General features: G+C 41.6%; 1 protein-coding gene across 3 annotated transcripts; it reads right to left on the reverse strand.

Annotated features, from left to right (window-relative positions):
• Nucleotides 1-1508: 1508 nt before the first annotated feature.
• LOC121864497 (putative uncharacterized protein DDB_G0287113) lies at nucleotides 1509-7568 on the reverse strand. Of its 3 annotated transcripts, XM_042363532.1 has the most exons (6): nucleotides 7339-7551; nucleotides 5865-5957; nucleotides 4837-4977; nucleotides 4419-4487; nucleotides 4069-4212; nucleotides 1509-3509 (listed from the first exon to the last, which is right to left on the reverse strand). In XM_042363532.1, the coding sequence occupies exons 2-6, from the start codon at nucleotides 5943-5945 to the stop codon at nucleotides 3297-3299; spliced, it is 648 nt and encodes a 215-aa protein (XP_042219466.1). In that variant the 5' UTR covers nucleotides 5946-5957; nucleotides 7339-7551; the 3' UTR covers nucleotides 1509-3296. The 3 variants fall into 3 exon arrangements, with proteins under 3 accessions (XP_042219466.1, XP_042219469.1, XP_042219468.1); XM_042363535.1 differs by lacking the exon at nucleotides 4069-4212 and having other exon boundaries at nucleotides 7339-7568; XM_042363534.1 differs by lacking the exon at nucleotides 7339-7551 and having other exon boundaries at nucleotides 4837-5173; nucleotides 5865-5950.
• Nucleotides 7569-12688: the final 5120 nt, after the last annotated feature.

Below are 12688 nucleotides of genomic sequence, written 5' to 3' on the forward strand. Positions count from 1 at the left end.
AACTGAAGTTCTTGGATCACTGTGAAAAGAAGGTGATTCATGCAAGTAAACTACAATGACTTGTACGAAGATCGTATAGAATACCTAAATGGCCCATCCAAAGTGAAATGCTTCCCCACTTGGAGTATAGTACAGTACTTGAGCAGTGCTATTATTCCATCTTGTCCCTGAGATATGTAAGAGACCGCCAATTGATTGAGAGTGTACAAAAGAAGCCACCAGTTAGCTGCCTGCATTCCAGCACCTCTGGTACCAAGAGGTGCACCTGAAAGGCCATTTCTCGTCAAAAGTGTTCATATCAGTACTGTAGTGCCATGTTGGAACACCACTTCTTGTCTGATGAGCTTAGTTAAGCAACATTGGGTCTGCTGGCATAAGGAATCTACTGGAAACAATCCTCTCATGGCTTTGTTAGTTGTCCTTGGTCAAATTGACCGAAATTAATAATTGGCAAGTTTGTAGTTATGTATTTAGGTAAAATAAGGTAATGTCCTCTTATGTTGGTGGTGCATTACATCACAAAGAAATGCATCTGATTTTTAAACACTATTTACATGTGCTTGCTATGGGTACAAGTACTGGAGCTTGAGAAACTTAAAGCAAAGAGCTAAGAAAATTTAAGCAAAAACACCAGATTATGCAGCCATCATTTTTATGAAGGCAATTACACTTCAGGGAAGGCTTTGTAAAAATCTATGTACAGATATCAACCAAGGTTTGTATTATAATATGTACAGTATGTCAAATATCAAATATTGCAAATAAATATGTTTGCATATGTATATGTCTATAGACTTTATTTTATGATCCACATTTATATATTTTAATTTTTTTTTTGTACAAAATAAACCATAAAACTATTTATGTATACAGCCTTAGTGACATGAACCTAGAGAAGTCGACTTGTGAAAGAGACCTAGGGGTACTTGTAAGCCCGGACCTACGGCCTAGAAAACAGTGCGTTAATGTTCGAAATAAGGCAAACAGCGTATTGGGTTTTATATCTAGAAGTGTAAGTAACAAGAGTGCAGAGGTCTTATTGCAACTATATCTTGTGCTAGTCAGGCCGCACCTCGATTATGCGGTTCAGTTCTGGTGCTCTTACTATAGAATGGATATCAATTCACTGGAGTCGGTGCAGCGAAGAATGACAAAAATGATTCCGGGACTTAGAAACCTTCCATATCAGGATAGGTTAAAGAAACTTAACTTGCATTCCCTAGAAAGACGAAGAGTGCGGGGAGATATGATAGAAGTATTTAAGTGGGTGAAAGGAATCAATAAAGGGGATATAGATAAAGTTCTTATAATATCCGAGCAGGATAGGACTCGGAGCAACGGATTTAAGTTGGATAAGTTTAGGTTTAGGAGGGAGCTAGGAAGGAACTGGTTCACAAATAGGGTGGTGGAAGAGTGGAACAAGCTTACCAACTTTGTTGTAAGTGCTGGAACGCTGGAAAGTTTTAAAAGGAGGCTAGATAGATTCATGGATGATAGAGAGTGGTAGTAACTCTCGACAGGAGCTGCCATGCACAGGCCAACCGGCCTATTGCAGACTCCTTATGTTCTTATAACCTTCACCCCAAAAATATTGACTGTTACTTATGATCCTAAAAAAACAACTAATATTTAATATTCTAAAGCATAGAAAATGAGTTGGCATTCAGTTTACTTAAACGAATACATGAAATAGGATATTTCTATGATTCACACATGAAATGTGCAAAAATATGTTCCAAACATGAATAAAAATTAAAGGGAGTAACAATTCCTCCAGTAACTTACCATAACATCAAGGTGAACGACTAATTTATACATTCCATGTGTATTATATGGAGAAAATATAAAATTGGTTATATTAACATATCTTATGCATATTTCTTATGAAAAATCGACACGTTAGCAACCGTTAAAATGATGCTCTGTATAGTGATGCGCCAGCTCAAAGATGGGGCTGTCATGGCTTTAGACCGCACATCTTTTTTAATGGTCGGGTTGGTCACTTCCCTATCTTCCCTATATAGTCTCTGGGTTAGTGTGGGAAGGGTAGTGTTTAGTATCGTAACAGCGGGGTCGTTGACGAAGCATGAATCTCATAACTAATTTTTCTTAATAATTATCAATTTTACTTTAGCAAATTATGGCTAGAAGTAATTTGAGAAAATGAATGGGACTATATATAACGGCCAATCGTGTATGATATTCTTTCTGCAATCCAGTCACTTAAGGTAAATTGATATGTAAGTGATTTTCAGTGAATCAGTAAAGTGAACCAATGAATTAATGAATCGAAGCACCTAAAGGGTTCACCCGGTTCACCAGGGTCTTTACGGTACAGACGTTAATGTTGACAGCAACGTGTGTATGTGTGTTGCGATACAGTATTTGATGGCTATTTCCGGATTTTACGTTCGTGTTTGTGGATTACCTGGTGTTTGTGGCGCCGTAAGGGCTTCCAAGACTCTACGTTGTGGATATTAGCAGTTGTGTGGAGGTATGTTGATAAAGCAGTTGAGTAACTGTACTGTGGAGTCCAGTTGGGGTAGAGACGGTAGTGTATTCACTCCTCCGTGTGTTCAGGAATTGTGAATGCCATGGCTCGGACAGATAATACTGTTATTAAGATGGCTCTTAACCAAAGTTAGCATGTGGATATATAAATAAGATATATAAATACAATCCTGGAATTATTAAGGGTTTATTGTTGTTTCCTGAACATTGATGTTGCACGGAGGAGTACTTGTCCACCTGCTGTGGAACCTTGATTGTATATGAATTTATTGAGTAAAAATCATACAGTAGATACATATGTGAACATTTATCGAAGACAACACAAGGTATTAGTAATGCATATTTCCAGTGTGGTGATTGTCAACGTTACCGAGGGTTCTTGCAAACCTGCACCTTGCCTAAAAAACTGACTATGGTCCAGGAAGTACTGTACAGTACATCTACTTATGTATGGTCAACTTTTCCCAGACCCAGGTACTGAATTAGTGGTCTAGGTGAGGTATCTTTTCCTGCCCCAACGCTAACTCTATACACATAACTCTGTTTTACATAAATTTTTGATGTCCTGTGGCTGTTAGGTGGTAAATCTCATTAAGTGACATTATAAGTGGCAAGTGTGAATTACATCTACCACTCGCTTAAATGAGGTGATGGAGTTCGTTTAAGTCGTTCAGTAGTGTGTCTGAAAGTAGTTGTACACTCATTATTATGTAAGTATTAAGTAGTACCAAGTAGTTTTGCATCAGATAGGAACTTTCGTTAGGTCTCTTAAGGTGAGGTTTTCTTTAGCGGGGTGGCGAGTGTGAGGCGGTCCCTCTGCAACATACTTGTTTGAGGCGGTGCAGCTCGTCCTCCAGAGTGGTCCTCAACACCAGCTTGTCCTTGAGGTCCCTGGCGAGGAGTGGGTCCAGCAGGAGGCGGGAGGAAGGTTCTAGCTGTGACGACTTCCTCCTGGATGATGACTGCTTCTTGGCCAGCTCATTTAATCTCTCCTTCTCCTGTGAGCAAAAATGGAAAGTTCGGAAATAATAATTGTTAACATAACCGATATACCCATAGCAGTATAATTTGTTTTGATGAATCTTTTAGTATATTTTCTTTGCTGAGTTCGGATATGATATTCATCTCTTGGGCAAATGTTTGTTCTTTCTGTTTAATTTGCCCCGGGGTCTTGGGAAGTTAGCTAAGGTTAAAAAAGTTTCTTTGGTTAGGTTGGTGCGGTCTTCTAACAATGCTTCGGCTGCTGGTGTTTTTTTTTATCAACATTGGGTAGGTTAGGTTTAATTTCGAAATAACCCAATTTTAACACATTTGCCCAAACTATGAGTGTCCACTGCAAAACATAGTGAAATTGCTGCGTTTTAAAATTAATTTTCTATGAAAATCGGCGACTGGTATGTCTTAAGTAATTACTAAAATAATAATACTCCAGTTAAAAAAACAAACATTTTAATATACTGTACGGTACAAAAGAAATGTAATCATTTTGATACAAAACTTCTTTTTGAGGTCTAGTGGATATAAACTACTGTTTTGTATTTTAGATTTATAGCTTACCTGTTTGAGTTGTATTTTGAGCTTATTGACCCTGGCCTGTGCCTCGTCCACCTGTGCTGATAGTTCCTTCTTCCTCTGAGTACGTTTGTTGATGGTGGCGGTCATGTTGGTTAGTGATGACTTGTAGGTGAGTATGTTGTTCTCCTGTTGATGTTAGTATGTCATACACAACTCATACACCATAAGCTATACACCCTCATACACTGACCCATACACCCTCCTACACTCACATACACCCTCCTACACTCACATACACCCTCCTACACTCACATACACCCACCTACACTCACATACACCCACCTACACTCACATACACCCACCTACACTCACATACACCCACCTACACTTACCTGTATGGCTGCCTCCTCTGTGTACGCCTCGGTCTCCACCACCAGTCTCAGCATCTCCGACGTACTCACCTGCAGACACACGGAGGTTCATTTAGCACATAACGTCGTCTGGGTCATATCTATTCACTGTGATGGAGTTCCACTTAATGAGTTTTCGTAAGTGTAGGTTCTGTGAGTTGCATTGTCGATAGAAATGGTACACCTCCGTTAGGCTGTTGCTGCTGTTTAGTGTATTATAAGGTGTAGGTCGCCATAACACTGACCAAGGAATAATATTTATCGCGTTGTATACTGGTATGATATCCTGGACACTTTAGTAATAAAATAAATCTCTGTATTTTTTATCTTTGCTGATGAAGTTAAATATATTGTTTGATGATGGCATATCCATATGAATCTGACGGACACACACACTCACCTGGTCCTCCGCCACTTCCTGTCTCGTCTGTAACTCCTCCTCTTGACGCTGTTTCTTGAGCATGAGGCTGAAGTAGGAGCTCCTGGCCTGCTGGAGCTGCTCCTGCACCTGCTGCTGCCGCTTGAGTACTTCCCCCACTGTCTGTGTGAGAGTCATCTACCACGGTTATACAGTATTTCATGAATGGCAACTACAGTATATGTGTGAAATTGAATCCCCTGGGCCTGACGATCCATTAAGGGCAGTGATGATACAGCATATTATAGATGAGGCCTCTTTTTGGTGCTTCAGAAGGTAGTGTGGCCACAACTACACTCGACCGCCTTCACTTCCCCAACTGAAAAGTTAGGTACTGTGTGTAGACAAAAATAACTCGGCTGGGAGGCAGTGTAAGCTGCGTCTGTCTCATAATTAAACAAAAAAAATCAATTTGTGGTGTGGAAAGTAAATTGCAAACTTTTAATCGCCACCACAGGTAATGTTGCCAGGTCTCCATCTCTCCCTACCCTCCCATACACCACCCTCCCTCCCTGCTGAATTATTGTTGTCCACAATTGTACCTGTTCATAGTTGGGTAAACTCTTGAAAAACTTTCCGGGATCACCTCAGGAATCTCCACCCCAGCTTATTTCACCTATAGATTAACCACCCTAACGCTGGGGATAAGATAAAATTAGGTTTGGTTAGGTTAAGTCAGATAAAATTAGCGTTAGGGTTGGTTAATCTTAAGGTGAAATAAGCTGGGGTGGATCCACTCCCTTGGCATATTATCTCAACTCTTTATTCTTATGACTCGATTTAGCGGTACAAGAAAATAAAAAAATTTCCACAGTAGAGGACAGATGTTTCCAGTTCTCTGCAAGGCTTATTTTCTGTGAGCCATCAGATCAACTAAACGAAACCAGCTACACATGGTATTAAAATGTGTGTTTGTATACAATACTGTACTGTATGACAAAGTTAGCCAATACTTTCCTAGTGTACCTGACACATGCCTCGCTCTACACTACAACAGCTACAAGACTCACCTGTTGCCTGTACTTCTCCGGAGGCAGAGAGGAGAAGCTACTTTTGACCAGCTGCTGTTGACTCTTCATGAACTTGTCCATGGTAGCCGCCACCTGTCATGAGTATACGTTTTACTGCTTTGATTCTTTACTTCATCCCTATGAGACTCGACCCCCCCCCCCATTCCAAAGAGTAGAAGATGAGAACACGACCACGGGAACCACTGGGGGCAGAGTATAAATCCACACAAGTATTAAATTTATTACTCTGTGAGCTGGTGGTCTGATTCTCACCCGGGAAATATAGATACGTTAATGCACATATTCTTGAACTATGAATGTATGTATGTGAGGGGGAGAGATATGAAGAGGTAGGTAGACACACAAGGAGAAACGACTTGTGAGATAGAGAGGCAATACATAATGGAAAACTTGATATACTCCATAGAGATCATACATAACACTCGAGTATACTTCTCATGTGCTGAATCATGGTCAGTGTACAGTTACATTATCTACCTGGGCGCACTACATACTGAATCAATATAAACTTGCATAGCAGTTTTACTGAATAAGTAGAGGTTTATCAACCCTAAATAGAAGGAGCTTAGTAGGTCGTATGAGCCACAACTCTAGTGAACTTCTGCTTCACTGTGACATCAACCAAACCAGATATACATTAGTAGGTAGCTACCATTCAGGGAGGTACTATCGCCTGGGAAGATATTGGAAGCATAATGTGTTGTCTAATGGTAGACCCTGCTGCCATATGTGACCAAGTCCCAGGTTGATAATCTGACTTTCTGCCTCATTTACACACAATTGCAGGGTCTCAATTGTTTCTCTTACTATTGACAACACAACATACAGATATTGTTTCTCACTTTTGATCTGTTTTCATTTTTGTATTTATGGTTGTTATTATTATTATTATTATTATTATTATTATTATTATTACAGTTATTATTATTATTATCATTATTATTTTATTATTTTTTATTATAAAATTTATTTGATATGAATTATTCTTATTACATTTTCGCCCTCCAGGCCTCGATGTGGGTCAGTGACCTGTGCCCGGGTGGGCTAATACCCGTGAAAAAAAAGGTGTTTATTTGTTGAACTCTTCCTTCCTGTACTGTGTTGTGTTATGTTGTGCTGTGCTGTACTGTGTTGTGCTGTGCTGTACTGTGTTGTGTTATGTTGTGCTGGGCTGTGATGCACTAGCTGTGCTGGGCTGTGTTGTGTTATGCTGTGCTGTTGGCCACCACCCTACGACCCCCACTTGGCCACTACCCTACGACCCCCCACTTGGCCACCACCCTACGACCCCCACTTGGCCACTACCCTACGACCCCCCACTTGGCCACCACCCTACGACCCCCCACTTGGCCACCACCCTACAGCTCGGATACACCTATTTTGCCATATTCTCAACCATGACCTATTGGACCTTAATGACAAGCAAGACAAGTGACCAGTAGCAGGGACTGACCTGGGCGGTGGTGGAAGCAGCCTTGGTGCGGGCCGCCTCCAGTAGCAGGCGGTAGTGTAGCTCGTGGGCGGAAGCAGTCTGGTCAGCTTCTAGGAGTGACTGGCGGGCTCTGGCGGACTCCGCAGCCCAGTCCACCTCTCTTCCACCTTCCTCCTCTTCCCCCCCTCCATCTTCCCCCTCCACATGATAAATAATGACAAATTAACACTTTTCTCTCTTATCTGACACAGACACACACTCTGAGCTTTTCCCCTTCTAGTTATTATATATCTTATTTATATCACTTATGTTATTTGTATATTATTTGTAATTCGAAACCCATTCCCCAAATATGTAACTGTATATTTTCAGCCTTCTGGCTGCCAAGCTCTTTCAATAAACCGTTAATTATTATAATTATTACACACACGCACACGCGTGTTGGTCCTTTTTTATAGATATATAACACACACAAATATATATATTAATTCTGGAACTAGTAAGTGGCTGGGCTGAACTAAACACTTTGTTGGTTTTGCTTTATTGTAGAAAAATATAATTTCACAGGCACTGAGTTCAGTTGAGAATATATTGTACCTTCTCTACTAAGGGAAGTGTCTTAGTGCACTTATAGGAGAACACTTAAGTGAGGTGTTCACTGGGTAACAAGTGGTATGAGTCTGCCAGCTCTCTCCTGCTCAGGCGTGAGACTCAAGGAGGAGTGGGCGAGGTATTTGCAAAATCAGTTTATATATATTTTTCATTATATTATTATTATAAATATACATTCGTGTTTATAGCTGTTTCTATACTCCTACACACTCTCTCTCTCTCACCTGTTTCCTCCGCTTGAGGCTGGCCAGTACACGTAGTTCAGCCTTACGGGTCATCCTGGCCATCTTGTTCCTCTGCCTGTAGAGTCTGGTTACCTCCTGCACCAGCCGCGCCGCGTCCATCCCTACAACAGGTGTGTTACTCAACTCTGGCGTGACATCAAGTGTTATTATTGTTATATCTCCAGGTAACAGTTAATTAATGTAACACTGTCTGTCAGTCTTTCTGTCTCTGTATGTGAGTGGTGGCGGTAGACTTAGGGCGGCGTCACACAAACACCTAACGCGTGGCGGTAGACTTAGGGAGGCGTCACACAAACACCTAACGCAAGATGTGGGACTAGATTGACTGAAAAATATGTGAAATTAGGGGGGAAACTGTAGTAGTCCTATTGGCAGCTCTGTTTACACCCAATGTGTATTACTCTTGTATCCCCCAACCTACCGTATAGTGATGGTGTTTGGTAACTTGTTCCACTTGCCCATAATTATATTTTCAAATCAATGTTTACCTAATTCCTTCCTAAATCTTATTCTGTTTAATTTAAAACCATCGTTACGTGTTCGCTCCTAATTTGATAGTTTAAATACCTTAGTTATGATAGTTATTAGGCCCCAACTTCCATCTATATACACCTTGATCATATCGCCCCTCATTTACGTCTCTCAAAACAATGCAAATTCAGTTTTCTTATTCTGTCTCTATACTCAAAGTTCCTAGTACCCGGGATTAACATTGTCATCCTCTTCCAGATGCTTTCTAGGGAATCGGTATCCATTTTTTGTGCGGTGACCAAAACAGAACCGCATAATCCAAGTTTAGTTTCACAAATACAAGATCTACTGTAGTTGTAAATAACACTACTGCTCCTAAACCAGTACTTTGTTTATCTTTTTCCGTACATACACGTACTCCCGTCTAGGATTTACAGTAGGTCCCAATTATTATTACCTTTAAAACTCTAAATCTTTCTCAGTCGGATTTCTCTATATCTAATTTAATAGATTAGATTGCCCCCGAGGGGTTAGTTTATTGGGCACCCTTTACATCCTGTGCAACGTGAAGCGCAGAAGCGTTTACAGCGCCCATCAGAGAAGCATGCAGAGTTCATGCTTGCCTTTATGACTCCTGCATTAAGGGCGTAAAAGCCTAAAGGATCATAGGTTTTGTCAGCAAGTGACAGAATGATGAGTGTGTGGGGGGAAATTCCCGGTACAATTTATCTGTTTATGGCAAAGTGTTGCAGGTCCCTAATAATGTCAAATGCCAGGCCTGTCACTAGGAGGAGGGATATCTGGTCAGGGAGGGAAGAGGTGCCACCCCTGTAGGGGGAGGTCATAGGGCAGATGGGGATGTGGTAAAGAGGGTGTGAGAGTCTGTTGACCACAAAGTTTACAAACAGTGCGGCCAGGCTCAGGGTTGCCAATGTACGAGGCGTGGCGAAGTACAGTGGGGGTGGAGGTGATATGGTGTGGTGGGGCAGGTACAGTAGGGGTGGAGGGAGGCACATAGGCATTGACAACATTGAGGGACGTACCTATTAGTGTTATTGTGATGGTGTGTTCGTCGACATGTCGGTGGGGTACAGGTAGCCGGGGGTAGTGTCCTCAGGTCCAGGTAGCCCTGGTGGAGACAGCTCAGACACGGGCGCGGCTTGCGGTGGGTGGTGGACAGGTTGAGGCACCAAGTGTTGTGAGGATGGGGCAGGACTTCGCTCGGGGGCAGCAGGACACACCAGGGCAGGCCCGGTAGGCGCTACACCAGTAGTGAAGGCAGCCAGCGGTGGAGTAGGCCGTGAGCAGGGGGCTCACGGCCTACTGACTTCCACTTATACACCTCTATCATGTCGCCCCTCACTCTACGTCTCTCGGGGGAGTGCAAATTAAGATGCTTTAACCTGTCTCTGTACTCAAGGTTCCTCATGCCCGGGATTAGTCTTGTCATTCTCCTCTGAATTCTTTCCAAGGATTCTATATCCATTCTGTAATACGGTGACCAGAACTGAACTGCGTAATCCAAGTGAGGTCTCACAAGCGCAAGATAAAGTTTTAAGATGACCTCGCTAGTCTTGTAACTAACACTCCTTTGTATGAACCCAAGTACTTTATTAGCCTTTTTCAAGCGAATACACATTGTTTACTTGGCTTAAGATTCCTACTTATCATTACTCCTAAATCTCACTCGCAGTCGGATTTCCCAATAACATTGTTGTTCATCTGGTATCTGGTTTCCCTGTTTACATCTCCTATACTGAGTACTTTACATTTATCCACATTGAATTTCATCTGCCATTTTTCAGACCATTCGAAAAAATTGTTTAGATCTTCCTGTAGTTTTGCGGAGTCCTCGTCAGATTTAATTACACGTCCTATTTTAGTGTCATCAGCAAATTTACTTATGTTGCTGTCTACGCCGATATCTATGTCGTTTATGTATATAATAAATAATAATGGTCCAAGTACTGAGCCTTGGGGAACTCCACTAGTGACGTTGCTCCAATGGGATTTAGTGCCGTTAATGCTCACTCGCTGTTTCCTGTCCTGTAACCACGCCCTAATCCATTTTAAAATATCACCTTTAATGCCATGAACCTTTCTTATTAGTCTTTCGTCGGGGACTCTGTCGAAGGCTTTGCTAAAGTCGAGATATACCACATCATAATTGTGCCCCTCATCCGCTGATTCAAAAACTGATGAAAAGAATGTTAATAGATTAGTTAGACATGAACGCCCGCTTGTGAAGCCATGTTGGGAATCATTGATCAACTTGTGCTTCTCCAGGTGATTTTGAATAGAGTTTGAAATGATTGCTTCCAGTAATTTGCCTACAATTGATGTTAGACTGATTGGACGGTAGTTAGAGGATAGTGATCTATCTCCCTTCTTGAAAATCGGTATTACATTTGCTATCCTCCAGAATTCTGGTACTACACCCGTTTTTAAGGACATGTTAAACAACTTTGCTAAGGGCATACTAAGCTCTTCCTTACATTCCTTTAATACTCTGGCAAATATCTCATCGGGACCTGGTGACTTATTAGGCTTTAGTTTGTCTATTTGCTTCCTAACATTGTTACTAGTCACTACTATCTCGCTTAATTTGTTTTCTTCACTATCTCTGTATAGAGTCGGTGCCTCGGGTATCATGTTTAAATTTTCGGTGGTGAAAACTGTTGAAAAATATTTATTCAGATTATTGCTCATTTCTCCGTCGTTATCAGTGAGCTCGCCGGTATCTGACAGTATTGGTCCAATCTTTTCTCGGGTTTTAGTTTGATACATTTGATAGAATCCCTTGGGGTTTGACTTCACCTCCCTTGCTATCCTTCAGCTCATTATTCCTCTGCTTTTCTTATCTCGGTCTTAACCCTACCGGCCAATACCTTATAATAATCTCGGAGGTAAACTTAACCACAATCTATTCTCCTACTTATAGCTTTCCTTTGTCCAATAATGTTCTTTAAATAATTATTTATCCATTTAGGGTCACTGTTGTTTGATCTGAGTTTTCTGAATGGTATGTTCTGCCCTTGTGCATTAAGTAACTCATTATTTAAATTGTTGTGAAACTCGGCAACCTCAGATCTCGTTTTCAGGTCAGCGGGTTAAATGTCGACATGAACTCATTGTTGTGTCACATTTCAAACAAACTTCAGACTTTTGATGTTGAAATGTACCGCCCCCCCCAAGCTGCCCGTGCATGGTATATTAATTATATCGACTCACCGTGGTGGAGCGTTGGAGAGGGGGAGGTTGGGCAGCTGGCACTTCCCTCCCCAACCTTCCCGCCTACTACACTACCCTCCAAGTCGAAGGAATCGTAGGTGAACCTGGTGGGGGAGGGTGACCCAGCCATCTCCTCTTGCTGAAACGTAAAGACAACACCTGGTTAATGAGGATAGTGTTGGGGTCAAGTGAAGATTATCCCAACTCAGTTTATTTCACCTGATTATACTGTACACCCTAACGCTACCTGAGGTTTGGGTTAGGTTAGGTCAGGTCAGGTCAGGTCAGGTCAGAGTTGGTTAGGTGAGGTGAAGTTAGTTTAGGTTAGGTCAGGTTAGATTAGTTTAAGTTAGGTGAGGTTAGTTTAGCTTAGGTTAGGTTAAGTGTTTGACTGGATTTTGTTTTTAGTTTGGTCTCTATTTCGAAATTTTTTTATCTATTGAGTATAGATTCGTGACCTCCTTTCCTAACTGAGAAACAATTCCCCGCCATGTCCTGTTGCAGCACCTGGTTGCCTCACGGCTTCCTCACTAATGCAACTCATGTCTCAGTCGTAGATCATCATTCCCCTGACGCTCCACTGAATGTAAACATACTCCTATCATTGTAACCACGTGTGTGTGTGTGTACTGTAAGAGTGCTAGTCAGGCCGCACCTCGATTATGCGGTTCAGTTCTGGCTTCTGGTGCCCTTATTATAGAATGCATATCAATTCACTGGAGTCGGTGCAGCGAAGAATGACGAAAATGATTCCGGGACTTAGAAACCTTCCATATCAAGATAGGTTAAAGAAACTTAACTTGCATTCCCTA

The sequence above is a fragment of the Homarus americanus genome, unplaced genomic scaffold (assembly GCF_018991925.1).
Source record: "Homarus americanus isolate GMGI-L3 unplaced genomic scaffold, GMGI_Hamer_2.0 scaffold25860, whole genome shotgun sequence".
NCBI classification, from domain to species: domain Eukaryota; kingdom Metazoa; phylum Arthropoda; class Malacostraca; order Decapoda; family Nephropidae; genus Homarus; species Homarus americanus.